This window comes from Aquarana catesbeiana, linkage group LG04 (assembly GCF_042186555.1).
Source record: "Aquarana catesbeiana isolate 2022-GZ linkage group LG04, ASM4218655v1, whole genome shotgun sequence".
Taxonomy (NCBI): domain Eukaryota; kingdom Metazoa; phylum Chordata; class Amphibia; order Anura; family Ranidae; genus Aquarana; species Aquarana catesbeiana.
Window position 1 is genome coordinate 419,940,429 of NC_133327.1, and position 15,597 is coordinate 419,956,025.

General features: G+C 45.0%; 1 protein-coding gene across 1 annotated transcript in view; it reads right to left on the minus strand.

Moving 5' to 3' along the window:
• The window catches only part of MAP3K5 (mitogen-activated protein kinase kinase kinase 5), a 269,034-nt gene extending 260,854 nt beyond the window's left edge, over positions 1-8,180 (minus strand). The window contains exon 1 of the mRNA XM_073627344.1: positions 6,519-8,180. Coding sequence (XP_073483445.1) covers positions 6,519-6,954 — 436 coding nt within the window. The 5' untranslated portion in view covers positions 6,955-8,180. The remainder of the gene's footprint in view (positions 1-6,518) is intronic.
• Positions 8,181-15,597: the final 7,417 nt, after the last annotated feature.

Consider the following 15,597-nt stretch of genomic DNA (forward strand, 5'->3'; position numbering starts at 1 on the left):
AAAGTAAAAAATATAGTTTTTTTGTTTATAGCACAAAAAAATAAAAAACGCAGTTGGGGTGATCAAATACCACCAAAAGAAAGCTCTATTTGTGGGGAAAAAGGGACATCAATTGTATTTGTGTACAGTTTCGAATGACCACGCAATTGTCAGTTAAAATAAAGCAGTGCCGTATTGCAAAAACTGGTCATGAAGGGGGGAAAATCTTACGGAGGTCAAGTGGTTAAAATACCAAGTCACAGAAAAAGGTTTTAAATGATGGTAACTTAACAAAAAAGCCATGTGCATTTCAAGGTCAGAGAGACAAGTCTGTGTACAAAACAAAGGATTGTGACATATGTACACAGCAACTGTAAAGGTATCCATTGACTGTAGCCATTCAATGCCTAGCTCTGCTAAAATCAATAACAATGCCTATAAGCAGACTGCCTTGGGAAGGATGGGGGCAGACTACTGGTTCATCTAGATCAGTGGTCTCCAAACTATGGCCTGTGGGCCAGGTGCAGCCCTTTGCCTGTGTTTATCCATGCCTTGGGGCACTCTTTCAACCACTGATACCAACAATGGGGCATAATCCCCCCCCCGACCCATGAACGGGCACAATTCCATACCTCTCAACTTTTTGAGATGGGAACGAGGGACACTTATCAGCAAAACTATGTAGGCATAGGACACACACCCTGCCACGCTCACGTAAAAGGACAATTAGACCAAAAAAATCTTTAGTTAAGCCCACAAATGCTTTTTTTACTATTACTATTCCTTTATATTGGCTTTTGAAATTTACAAATGCAGCAATTTAGAAATTGGATGAAAGGTTTAGCACTGGGAAATACTTATGGAAAGATAAATAGTGCATTTTATATATAACTATATAGATCAGACCAAACTGAGGGACAAATGAGGAGGAAAGAGGGACAGAGGGACTCTGTTCCAAATCCAGGACCGTCCCGCGAAATCATGGACAGTTAGGACCTATGCAATTCCCAATGCCAACGATGGGGCACAATTCCTTTCACTGACACCAAAGATGAGGAGTTGTGTTTTCCCACTGAAGTCGGGAGCCTTTTCTACTCCTAATGGCCACAGTCAGGCCCCCCTAAAGTCTGAAGTACTGTAAACTGGCCCATAAATTTAGGAAGTTTGGAGACCCCTGAGCTAGATTATTCTTCTCAATGGACTTCTACTTCTTTTATATGAGAGAGCGTCTACATTTTAGTGCACATCTGTGAAAATACATTTATATGGTGCTTAAATGATCAAAAGCTAAAAGAAACCTATGGGTACTTTGTCTAGAATGAAGGAATGAAGGAATGCAATTCAAAATTTAAATTGAGAATTCAACTTTGGCATTTTGATAGAGCAGGGTTCAATTAGGAGGATGAGAACATGCCACTTATATCAATTGCCACAGTGTCCTAATATACAGTAAATGATCACTTTGAACAGACAAACATGAATAAATCCTTCACCAGATGTAACAACAGATTTGACATCTAATGTAACAACAGATCTGACATATATATACCATGTGACTCAGGATCAACATTCATATTTACCAGCACACCGCGCATCACAAATGTCACCTGGAAGGCTATTTTTATTGAAGAATGAACACATCATAAAAAGAAAGGTGCAACGTTTCGGAGCCACGCAGGACTCCTTCGTCAGGCATGTGTGAGTTGAAACCGAGACTCTTCCTAAATATAGTTTTGTTTAATAAGCTCTTGCATAGATATTTAAACATTGCAAGCATTTTTATTGTGCATGAGTACACATTATCGCTTATAAACATGTTGTAAAACTACTATACCCTGTATTCACTGGTGATGCTCAAATCAGTCAAAAAGTCATTTAGTAGAGGTATTTTACTAAAAAAAGTAGTTCAGGACCAAAAAAAGTACAGAATGCTCACTCAGTAAAATATATGTTCATTTAGAATAGTAAATGTTCAGGTAATAAACCCAAAACCAAAAAAGGATAATATTGCAGCTTACCAATCATTAGGTGTGGTGGCTGTATTTGTTTTTTTTTGTTTTTTATTAGGTCCCTTTCACACGGACAGCCACCACTAAGCAGAATCCGCTAGCTAAGCAGCGGATCTCTCCGCTGATCCCCACTGAGCAGCGGATGACAGGTCTGTATCTGCTCCACTATGCAGAGTGGACATGGACACAGTTCCGTTCTAAACTCTATGGGGCAATCAGATGGAAACCAACTGCCTGTCTGTTTCCATCCAATGCCATCCGATCCGCTGGACAGATGGGGAATAGGACCACTCTCCATCTGTTTTTGGAGGACAGAATCGGATCGGATGGTGGCCGGTGTCAGCGGACATGTGTCCGCTGGCAAATGTCCGCTGACATCCGACGCTCCATAGAAGAGACTGGAGGGTCTGATAGGGTCTGCCTGGAAAACTGACAGGCACCTGATTGTACAGCCCATGTGAAAAGGGCTTAAGGCTTTATCCCCTCTGTTTTCACCTGGTGATCTGACCAGTAACACACCTCCTATAGTTGAGTACCCCAATTCTGGATGAAAGAGCACAGGGGGCACCTTTGGACAGCAGCATTGTCAGTCTGAATGGAAGAGAGCGTTAGGTTTACTAGCAGTACATATAGCAGTAATAGCTGTAATAGCAGTACATACTAGATGTACATAACAGTACATACTAGCAAATACACTATCAAATTGAAGCCAAACTCCAGCTCACACTTTATAATCAGTTACAGTAAACAGTTTTTTTTTCCTTTTGGGACAAAGGTTTTACATGACTAAATAAAAACTGATCATTGTAAGCACCCCTGCCAGTTTTAAATGGTTTGTCCCATCCCTATAAGCTGATACATCTGGAAGAGAGCTTGTTCTTTTGAAAAACAACATACTTACAGGCTGGATCACCAGATGAAAACAGAAGAAAGCCTAAAAAAGAAAACTAATGCAGCCATCACATCTAAGAATTGGTCAGCTGCAATATAATAAATATTTTCTTTTGGGTTTAATACCGCTTTAATGTGAAGCTGAGTTTACTTTGAATAACTAGCCACATGTGCGCCATTCTCTGCAGAACTGAGGACTTTCTGACGACAGAGGAGAAGCAAGCACAGCATTGCCTAACGTGGACTTGGACAGAGCAGCCACTAGTTTGCAGGAGCACTTGCCATAGTGAGCAAGTATGCTTACGCATTATGGTATATGTGCCTTGTTTGCCCTCCTTCAGAGATGCAAGGTCTATGCTCTAGGCCAGGGGTGCCCATCCTTTTGAAGAGCGAGGGCCACTTAAGTGACTTGGTAATCGGTCGTGGGCCATAATGAGCAGAGCGGGCGGATGACAGATCCATGTCCACTCTGCATATGCAAAATGGACCTGGACATAGCTCGCTCTACGGGTCCTCCAGTCCTATCCACCTAGACAGAAGGGGTGATTCCCCTTCTGTTTTTTTAAGCGGATCAAACTGGAGGTAGGCGGGTGTAAACGGACACAAGTCAGAGTTTTTTTGTAGCAGAGACATATGACCTGCTAGCGATTTTATAAGGTGTCTTCAGTTCTGCTGTAAAATCTATCTTTCTCTGACTAGATGTGTGAAAAGATTATTCTTATATAAGTCACTGTGCAAACTGACAGATCCCTCAGCAAAACTAATAAACAGATTTAATAAGTAGCGCAATTAGGGCTGCCACTTCATCCCTTTAAAACCAAACACATATTAATTACACAGGTTCTGGAGCTAATTAGGATGGTAATTAACCACTTCCCAACCGGCGCACGCCGATGTACGTCGGCAGAATGGCACGGCTGGGCAAATGGGCGTACCTGTAAGCCCATTGAATTCCCCGGCGTGCCATTGCGTGCGTGCCGCCGGCGGCGCGCACCGGCCGGGAGTTCTGTGAGTCGGGTCGCGGGTCCCGCGGGCTCGATCGCCACGGGGATACCCGCGATCGCCTCACAGACAGGACGAATGGGGAGATGCTGATGTAAACAAGCATCTCCCCATTCTGCCTAGTGACAGTGTCACTGATCTCTGCTCCCTGTCATCGGGAGCAGAGATCAGTGACATGTCACAGCTAGCCCATCCCCCCTACAGTTAGAAAACACTCCCTAGTACTGACTTAACCCCTCCCCACCCCCTAGTGGTTAACCCCTTCACTGCCAGTGTCATTTACACAGGAATCAGTGCATTTTTATAGCACTGATTGCTGTATAAATAACAATGGTCCCAAATATGTGTCAAAAATGTCCGATGTGTCCGCCATAATGTCGCAGTCACAATAAAAATCGCCGCCATTACTAGTAAAAAAAAATATTAATAAAAATGCCATAAAACTATCCCCTATTTTGTAAACGCTATAACTTTTGCACAAACCAATCAATAAACGCTTATTGCGATTTTTTTCTTTACCAAAAATATGTAGAAGAATACGTATCGGCTTAAACTGAGGAAAAACATTTTTTTTCATTATTTTTTGGGGATATTTATTATAGCAAAAAGTAAAAAATAATGTGTTTTTTTCAAAATTGTCGCTATTTTTTTGTTTATAGCGCAAAAAATAAAAACCGCAGAGGTGATCAAATACCACCAAAAGAAAGCTCTATTTGTGGGGAAAAAAAGGACGTCAATTTTGTTTGGGAGCCACGTCGCACGACCACACAATTGTCAGTTAAAGCGACGCAGTGCCGAATCGCAAAAAATGCTCTGGTCAGGAAGGGGGTAAATTCTGCCGTGGCTGAAGTGGTTAAACTCACTTGGTGCACTATCTGCATTATATTAGCCTCAGAACCTGTGTAATTCATATGTTTTCGAGTTTAACGGGATGAGGTGGCAACCTTAAGCGCAATGAAGGAGTAATATGGAAAAACATTTATCAAACTCTAGTCAAGTGGGAATTCCTTGCAATTCTACTCATCATGCTCTGTTAGTCATAAAAGATAAGTCATGAAATACTTTTACAGCAAAGCTATTTCATAACTTCTGGTATCTTTTTACTTTGCTTCAGAAACCACAGCTTAAAGCCAGCCACACACAGATACAATGTTGGTTGGTTCAGTAGTGATGTGTCGAATTTCGATCATTGTGTGGCTGCCCCCACTCACTGGAAGTTGACTGTTTGATGGACTTTTGCTGAAGGGTCATGTTGAAAAATTTTCCTCGATCAGCGACTGCAGCCAATTACCCATCTCTGTTAGAATACAATGTCCTGGCAGAGGTGATTTCTCCATCCAGCCACACAAACAAATCAGCCCAAAGCACTAGATCACATAGGCAAATGCTTAGGCATCTGATGACAGAACTACCTGAAGGGATTAAAACCCCTCCCTTGCAGTGGACAGCCTGTACAGAAAGGGTTAACTGCTCTTTAGGTCTAGGGGACTCAGAAAAGCAGTTTTTACTTGCCTGATCTTCTGCTCCCGCAAGCTCCTGTGCGCTGTTAGACCAGTCCTTACAGCCTCTTCCTCCCCATGCTGCTGCAGTTTAAGGTCCATTGACATCAAGACCAGTGCAGGGACGCGAGGATGCCGAGGGACAGGTCACCGCTGCAGCATTGGGGAGCACCGTCTGACAGGGAAGCAGAGGATCAGGTAAGTAAAGGCAGCCATAGACTTCAGCAAGAACCTGCCAAAATTCGAACCATGTATGGGCAGGCTGAATGTACCCATGTTCATCAATCGATCAACTTGGGTACAACCAGCCTGTTGGCTGCCATAGCCGCTAGCAATAATCACTGAGTTCTCCTGACAGGAACGCCTTCCCCCACCGGGAGAACACAATGGTTCCATGGTAGGGTTTCCTTCATCAACGCTGACTGTGTTTATGGGGGAATCCAGCAATTTTCCTTCCTGAAACCTGTGGTTGCAGAAAAGAAAATCGCCTCGTCTATGGCTGGCCTAAAAGTGCTTTTACCAAAGGGCCACATATAAATTTAGGGAATATTCATTGTCAGAGAAAGCAGACACACAACTTGATACAGTCAAAGACAATGGTCATGGTGATACAAGAGATGGACAGAGACTGTGGACATAATACAGGAGATGGTCAGGAAGTGAAGGCACAATACAAGGGATGGTCAGAGATCGCAGACTTCATACAAGAGATGGTCAGAGACTTTGGAAATGCTGCAGAAGACTCTCAGAGACTGTGAACATGCTATAGGAGTTGTTGGAGACTGGGGTTCTGCTTCAGGAGACAGTCAATGACTGGAAACATATTACATGGGGCTGTTAGCTGTTAGAAATAAATGCTATAACAGGGCAATGGGGAAATACAGATTAGTGTCTGCTGGGTCCTTGTAGGCCACACAAAAAGTGTCAAAGGGCTGCAAGGTTGGGCACCAGGGCCTTAGATTAAGTTGAGCAGATAAAACCTGTAGTGTGGACGCAGCCTCAAATCAAAGAAGGAGTTTTAGGTTTACTGGAGTTGGGTTTGACAGTAAATATTGATTACAACATGCCTAGCCTAGGCAATAAATGATAGAACATTACATATGTTTGGTATGCAGCACTCCCTACCAGATTTACGTACCTGCATTATAGAAGCGATCAAGCACAGTAGTCTCCCCAAAGTCGAGCTTCCCAAATGGTAGTGTTTCGAGTGTTGCCCCCTGGCTCTCACACGCCTCCTGCAGGCTGTGCAGTGCAGCATTTTCACAAGCCTGCATGCCTGAGGTGCCCTCATTAATCACATAAACAACAGTGGTTCTCCGGTTGCTGGTACTAGAGGTGGCAGCTGGGGTAATAGTTTTATTACAGCGACTGGCAGGGCAAGTCCCTCCACCACCGGCCCCATGGATGTAATCTGCATGCCAGAAGCTGCCAGCTGCAGGGAGTCTGCTGCCAGCGGGGGCTACTGCCGGCCCTTGTTGCCGGTGCCCAACTTTATCCTCGTACATGCAACACCTTACCTCTGGCAGTGGAGAGACTGGCACAGAGAAAGTAATTCCTTCACTGCTGTCACTCATGGCTTCTCACAGTAAAAAGTTACAATGAGCAGAAAGGGGAAATGCAAGTTCCCCTAACTTGTCCAGCACCCAACAGGTCTTCCTGGTTCAACAGTTGATGACAAAGACAGAGATCCAATCCAATGGGTACGTCAGAGGACCACCAGTCCCAGATCCAATAATCCAACCACTGCAGCCCCTCTCTCTCTTCTTAGTTCAAATATTGGGACATGAAAGACAGCAATGCCCACCCAATGGGTAACGTCAGAGACCACCAGTACCAGATCCAGTAATCCAACCTGTGCAGCTGCTCCGTCCCTTTTTAGTTCAAACACTGGCACATGAAAGGCAGCGATCCTACCCAATGAGTATGTCAGAGACCACCAGTACCAGATCCAATAATCCAACCTGTGCAGCACCTCTGTCCCTTTTTAGTTTCAAACGTTGACATATGAAAAGCAGCGATCCTACCCAATGAGTATGTCAGAGACCACCAATACCAGATACAATAATCCAACCTCTGCAGCCCCTCTCTCTCTTCTTAGTTTAAATATTGGGACATGAAAAATAGCTATGCCCACCCAATGGGTAACGTTGGAGACCACCAGTACCAGATCCAGTAATCCAACCTGTGCAGCCGCTCCGTCCCTTTTTAGTTCAAACACTGGCACATGAAAGGCAGCGATCCTACCCAATGAGTACGTCAAGAGACCACCAGTACCATATTCAGTAATCCAACCTGTGCAGTACCCCTGTCCCTTCTTAGTTCAAACGTTGACACATGAAAGACAGCTGTCTCATCCAATGAGTTTGTCGGAGACCACCAGTCCCAGATCCAATAATCCAACCTGTGCAGCACCTCTGTCTCTTCTTAGTTCAAACGTTGGCACGTGAAAGGCAACAGTTCAATACTGCTGACCTGCTAGGCCACCCATGCTTCGTCTCCTTCTTGTCAATGCCTTGTATTATTCTGCTTAGTGCACCAAATGTCCCCTGCTATTAAGTAAAAAAAAAAAAAAAAAAAAAAAAAAGCACACAAGCTTTTCAGACACCGACTGAACGCCTAAACGATTTCAGCTCTTCGTACGAGTAGTGAAATAACAGCAGGCAGTCTTTTTTTTGTTCTGTCGGTTTGTTTGCAAGTATGCAGCCTGTTGCTAGTTCAGGGAGCTGAGTGGATTGTGTGAGTTTCAGTGGCCCCTGATGACTGTTGATAACACAGACTGCCTACTGGGAGGGATGATGCGTTTCCTAGCTAGAGAAAAAGCTTTGTAAGAACAAGACTGAGGAAGGGACACGATAAAAAGCCAGCCCTTCACTTCTCTTTCCACACCTCCTGCACACCCTCCCAGCTCGCCTCATACATTCTTGGCTCAGTTAGCTGCTTTACTTATTGAAGGCACACTAAATAATCATACAGGAAATAAAGGTGAAAGGGGAGAAAAGGTTTACTGACTTACACTTTAATGCTAATCAAGCTGCATGTAAACCCCAACAATAAATGTCTCCTATATCTGTTCAACAAGTGCAAAATAAATAAATAAATAAATATATATATATATATATATATATATACACACACACACACACTCTGTATATCCAGTATGCCTGATCATCCAACCAGAAATCTTTTAAGCTGATATATATTTCTGTACTCTTTGGCTCCGTTCACGTCTGATCGGTCTGAATCGCCGCGATTATACCTGTTATTCAAAATCGTGGGACACTTGTGTGATGCCATTTCTACTTAATGGCACCCCAATCGCATCGCGATTTTGCCGCACGAAAAATTGTGTTGCAATCATGCCAAATCGCAACTTGCAATGCTGTCGTTCAAAAGAAGCATGATTTATTGCACAGCAATATCGCGCCACAATTGGCAGGCATTAAGAAGTAATGGCATCGCACAAGCATCCTCCGCAATTTGAAATCGTGGTAATTCCGCCCCCGATTCGGATCACTCGGATGTGAACAGAGCCTTTATCTCTGAGCCCTTCTCAGTTAGCATTGTTCCTTACTATTTCAGTGAAGGGGTGTCAAACTCAATTTTGATCGCAGGCTGCATCACCAGTATGGTTGTCTTCAAAAGGCCGGTTGTATCTGGGGTGTGCAGGCAGGGCCGAATTTTCCACTAGGTACATTAGGCATATGTTTACAGGTGCCCTTGCCCATCAGTATGAGTTTAAAAAAAAAAACAAAACACATTTTTAACCCCTGTGCTGCCAGGTCCGTATGTCGTACAGACCTGACAGCGGGTGTTTCACACACAATCCGGTGGCTGCAGCACTGGGATTGTGTGTAAAACTGCCAGGCAGACTCCTGCCTATTAGGTGGAAGCATGCGGAGCGTGCGCTGCCGCCCGATTCCTTCCACACACCCCACGGTACTGACATGCACCCCCCCCCCCCACGCACGCCCCCGCCATGTATTCCAAGCTCTGTTTGCCCATCTGCGGGCCTGGGACTAACATGGTGGGTGCCAGCGGGTGGAGGGGATGGAGAATAGCAGACACATGTCCGTTCTTCTCTTGTTGGTGACCCAGAATACGATGTGTATGACGTCATGCCAGGGTCACACTGTCACTTTCCCCAGCTAGCATAGCCGGGAAGGAATGTATTGCAATGGGATGTGCATTGCAATACATCCAGTGGAGATAGGTAGGGTTGTTACATATCGCCACACACAGAGTGAGAGTAATAATTCTAACACAAGACCTCCTCCATAACACTAAACTGATGACCTATAGGGGGCTTTTGCAACGTTGCCCATAGAAAATATAGGGTAATGAAGTATGTCACCATTTCATAGGTGCACACAAATTAAATCATGTAATCGCTCCTTAAGCTTATCCCTGACATAATCATGTAAGCTTAGGCCCAAGGTAATCTAGTAATCACTCCTTGAGCTTAGGTCCAAGATAATCATGTAATCGCTCCTTGAGCTTTGGGCAGAGAGCTGAAGCCTAGGTTCACACTGACAGCATGTCAGTCCCAACTTGGGGGGAGATTTCAGAGACATCTGTGTGGGTTCCTGCACAGATGTCAATGGAAATCGCACCCCAAATCGGCAAAAGTAGTACAGAAACTACTTTTGGGAATCGGTGTCACCGAATTGGCATGCAATTTGACATGTAAAATCGCATGCCAAATCGCATCGATGGGAACCAGGGCTTAAGGCCAAATGGGGGAAGTTGGAATTCCACTTTAAGGTTCACACTGCAGCACGGAGCGGCTCCCAGCAGGGGTCCGGTGCGTCCCCATGCACCGTTTCAGGTCCGACTTCAGCCTGAATTTTTGGCTGAATTCGGACCTGAAACGGACCAAAAGACGCATAGGACTCCTGTGCAATTCGCACCGGAGGCCCTGCGGAGAACCGGCTCCATAGAAAGCCGATCTCAATCTCCTGGCATGCGAATTGGATGCGGTAAAAAACGCATCCAATTCGCATTAATGTGAAACCAGCCTTAGAAAAGTCTTTACATAGACATGGTCAGAGGGTTGAAAAAAGCCCCAATAACACTTTTCTAGCAGTATGGCCCTTTAAAATGGCTTAGTCCAGATTAAAAAAATTCCTGTTGTCAGTTTAGGTAGCTTTACCAACATACATGGTGAATTTATGTAGTTCTTAATAGCCCCACTTTAACAAAATGACACTGTTACTGCACCAAATTAAAAGATAATTACCTCTTATTTGTAGATAATGAAACTGGAGGTAATTAAGACCAGCTTTAAGTTGGCGTACAGAGACAGGCAGAGTGTCTGTCTCTGGATACTGTATAGCAGGTGGCATATTTGCTGCTGCTATATCTTCCCTTTTGAACCATCACTGGTTGTTAAAGATGCTGTCAGCTTCAAGGCAACCTTTGATGCTTACAGAGGGTGAAGCCTGATAGGGTGGCTGAAACACTGGCTTCCCACCAGGTCTAATCTCTCCCTGAAACTGAGTCTATAGCCAATAACAAGCTGTGTATTGGCTATGGATCCCATTGAAAGTAGGATTTTACATAAAGCAGCAACCTAAAGGAGGATACAAAATGTTGCAGGTAACTAATGTGTTTGGTGCTTTTTTTTACACTTGAAGGCCAGTTTTATCGACAGACAACTAACTGACTTTAGCTGAAACCAGAAGCCCAACATTCAAAATAAAAAATAAAATAAAATGCTAACAATATCTGGCTACCATTTCTATCACACATATCCTTGTAAAAAAACAAACAGATAAACAAAGAGTGAGGTTCTCTTTTCTTCTTCTGATCCTGAAGGCACTTCAGATTCTTTATTTGGCAGTAAATATGAGTGCACAGATTTTCTCTATAGGTAGCACTGGTGGCAGTAATGAAGGAATATTGGAAAATATATGTGCCTTGAACTAGACAAAATATGGAAAGGGCATACTTTTCACATTGGGTGCTAGAGGACCTTGCTTACAACGAAGACCAATTTGACATTGGGGGTTATTTATTCAAGGAAAATCCACTTTGCACTGCAAGTGCACTTGGAAGTAAAGTCGCTGTAGATCCGAGGGGGACATGCAAGGAAAATAAAAAACAGCATTTCAGCTTGCACAAAAATCAGCAGAGCTTCCCCTCATTTCAGATCTACCCCCCTAGATTTACAGCGACTGCACTTTCAAGTGCACTTGCAGTGCAAAGTCGATTTGCCTTTCGTAAATAACCCCCATTGTCTGATCATTTCCGATCCAACAACACTATTAAGATCCTATGATCTTTTCTAGGAAAACCTCCCCTGTTTACTGAAAAAAAAAATCTGTTATCTCTACTTTCACACCTGCCTCAAAAAGAGGTAGATTGCCTCTAGCACAGCGTTCGTTACATGTTTAGCACATTGTATAGGTTCACACTGAGAGCCTGATTTACTAATACTAATGTTTCACCCACTGATTCCCAGCAATGCCAGATCACTGTCTTTCACCATCTACTGAAAATGTTTTGATGCAAAGGCACAAGCATGGGTATGCGTGTACTTCCTCGTGTATGATTAGGTCGATGAATACTTACTAATGATCCATGACTCCTTCTCACGGTGAGATATACAGTTGTACACACATGCAGGCTTATGATACAGGCATAATGTAGTGATTTATCTCTGCTCTTGTCCATTGGCTTTTATATATCAGTCCCAATGCATTTCAGTCCTCCAGTGACACTCCACAAACAAATTCATGAATTGACAATTTGTGTAACTTTGAGTGTTGGTATTTTTGCAACTCACAACTGTATTAGGAAACTTTACTGACAACAGTTACTCGAGCTGAAGCTAAAGTAGACCTTCACCCGGGGGGGAAGGGCAGCTTATCCTTTTCCTCCCCCTTTTCTTATGTGGTTTAAGGCTCCATTCACACATGATTGCGGGCGGAATTGCCACGATCCCGCCCTGCGATTTCAAATGGCTGCAAAACAAGGGACACATTTGCGATGCCATTACTTCTAATAGCACCCCAATTGCGTCACGATTTTGCCACGATTGTCGCATGACAAATTACAAAATTAAAATTGCGGGATGCATGCTGCCCAAAAGTTCCGGAACTTCTTTTGGGTGACACGTGTCCTGTGATTTTGTTTGTGCGATTTTGCAGCGCGGAAAGATTGTGGCGCATATGGGGTGCCATTAGAAGTAATGGCATCGCAAATGCATACCGCGTTTCGGCAAGTCCGCCCACGATCATGTGTGAATGGAGCCTAAGACCTGGAACAGTTACAAAGTGAAAGTAGAATTCTGGGATAAACCTAACTGGTTTAAAAGTGATGTTAAAGGAAACATTTTGGCATACTTACCTGCTCTGTGCAATGGCTTTGCACACAGCACCCCCAATCCTGCTCTTCTCGGGTCCCCCATCGGTGCTCTGGGCCCCTCTCCCTTTTTCAATGCCTCCACAGCAAGCCACCTGCTTTGAGGGCACTTGTGCATGCCTGCTCCGGAGACACAGAGAACGTGGCTCAGCCCTGCCCCCCACCTCACGGGCTGTGATTGACAGCAGTGCAGCCAAGCAGGAGGGAGAGACCCAGGAGAGCTTCGGCTCTCATGTTCATCGCTGAATCAGGATCAGACTTAGGTGTGTATTGGGGGGGGGCGGGGATTATCTTAACGCAAAGAAAGGTAAAGAACCTTCACCCTTTACAACCACTTTAAAAAATAAAGATGTTTTTCAGCCTGATTAGGCCCAGTCACATGATCCGACTCCCCTGTGTCAGCCAGCATTAGCTGCAGGGGAGAGGAAGGGAACACAGATAACAAATGGGCCACAGGGGCCTATGGGCCATGCCCTTACTCTCCAAGTTGGTGTTGAGGGGAACAGTTGAATGGATAGATGAGGGAGGCTTTATATTGGCAGATACTGAGAATAATGCACAGGGAATTTTCTGTCAGTCTTCTACTAGAAGGAAAGGGAGGGAATAAACTTAAGTATGGGAATAAACTTAAGTATGTATAAAAATAAAATAGTAAATTATACAGGGCAGCACAGTGGCTAAGTGGATAGCACTTCTGTCTAGGAGCACCAGGGTCACCGATTCAAATCCCAATCACACTACCTGCCTGTTTGGGTTTCCTCCGGGTACTCCAGTTTCCTCCTACACTTCAAAGACATGCTGGTAGGTTAATTGGCTCCTGTTTAAATGGACCCTATTATTTGTATGAATGCAAGTTACAGTGCCTTGAAAAGTATTCATACCCCTTGAATTGTTTCACATTTTGTCATGTTACAACCAAAAATGTAAATGTATGTTATTGGGATTTTGTGTGATAGACCAACACAAAGTGGCACATAATTGTGAAGTGGAAGGAAAATGATAAATGATTTTCCAGATTTTTTACAAATAAATATCTGAAAAGTGGGGTGTGCTTTTGTATTCAGCCCCCTTTACTCTGATACCCCTACCTAAAATCTAGTGGAAACATTTGCCACCTGTGTGTAATGTATACAATTATTCATGCACTCCACAGATGGCAGAATGGCAAGAAGAAAGCCATAGTTGAAAGAAGGGTACACATCCCAAAAGGTAAGTAGAGAGGAACGTACCTGTATTTCTTCAGGGAGAGACAGAGGCACTCTGAAGAGCAAATAGGGGAGAAGGCCGGTCACCCCAGCCGTCTGAGTGGCAGGGACTGCTAGGAACGTCCGCCAGAAGCCCTGTAGTCACATACCTTACAGCAGCTGGGGGGGGACCAACGCTAACTTAGGATTCCCGGGACCGCTCTCCTGATCTGGCCCGGGACCTCTGTCGTGGTCTCTGCTGTCGAGCTGAAGGGAAACTCCGTGGGCCCCGAGGTCCCAGCCGACTGTCCGTGCGGGGGATGAGCTGTAGCCAATTCGGAATCTGTATGGGTTCTACATCTAGGAAAGAAAACAGGTCAGGTAGGTTTGCAAGAGTACGGAGTGTGAAAGAGGAAGAGGCCTTCCGGAAGGTGACTGCCAGCGGGTATCCCCATTGGTAGGTGCATCCCTGTTCTTTGGCAAGGTCCAGAATTGGACGCAGGCATGCTCTGCGCTGTAGGGTGGCCCTCGACAGGTCCGGAAGAATTTTGATGGGGCACTGTCAAATTCCAACCTCTCCCGCTTCCCAGGCTGATCGCAGGATAAGTTCTTTTTGGGGGTACCTGTGGAGGTGGCACACCACGTCCCGGGTCTATTGGGGTCATCAGATTTGGGGCCCAGGGCCCTATGGACCCTATCCAGTTCTATTGTCGGGTGGGGGGTTTGAGGACTGACTGAAAAATGACACTCACCGTTGCCAATAAATCTTCTGCGCCTGTAGCCTCTGGTATGTTTTGTCTGCGGCTCCTGTCCTCCAAATCTTCCATGTGGAGCTGTAGGTCGGTCGCCATTTCTGCCTGAGCCATGCGGGAGCGTTCCAGAGTGGCCACCCAGTGCTCCAGAGGAGATTGAAGCCTCACCTGTATCCAACTCTTTCCGATAGCGAGTGGACGTCTAAACTCACCGCATGGATGTCCTTGCAGTGTGTCTCCCCCACTCTGAGGATCAAGGCTTCAATGTCCTGCCTTGAGGCAAGGCCTGAAGGAGCGCCTTAATGTCCCCATCCAGCCTGCTTGTGTCTTCTTTCGGTGTGGAGGGAGCCGCCATCTGTGAGTCTGGGCAAAAAAGTGCAGGGGTCTCTGGCAGAGAAACTGAGCCCGGTGAGGAGGGTAGGGATGGAGCCGGGTGCAGCATAGCTTCCGTGTTTCGGCCTTAGCCTCGAGGTGCGGCCACTATGGTGCCCGGAGAGGAGCGGTGGGGGCCCCGGAAATATTGCTTGATAATCCCCTGGGAGGGTCGGGAGGGGGCTCCACAGGTTCCCGATCGTGTCCTGTATCTTTTAGCTGCTAGCATGCCAAGGTAAGAACTGCTGGGTATCGGCGTTGTGTCGGATTAAGTAAGGGTAGAGAAATATTACAGCGCACACATGCAAAAAGATTCACCTCCAGCAAGGCTAGTTTAAAAACACCTAAACATTCTAAAAAAGACATTTTCAAAAATATGGGGATTTGGTCACACCATATTGCTATATGGTGCTAAGCCCACTTACTGCGACAAAGTACCCCATGATTAGTGGGTCCTACACTTTCCATAGATTTGTGAGATCCTGCTTCTCTAAACCATGAGAGCTACACTCTTCTAAATGGGAGAATTTAAAGGTCTCCACCTATG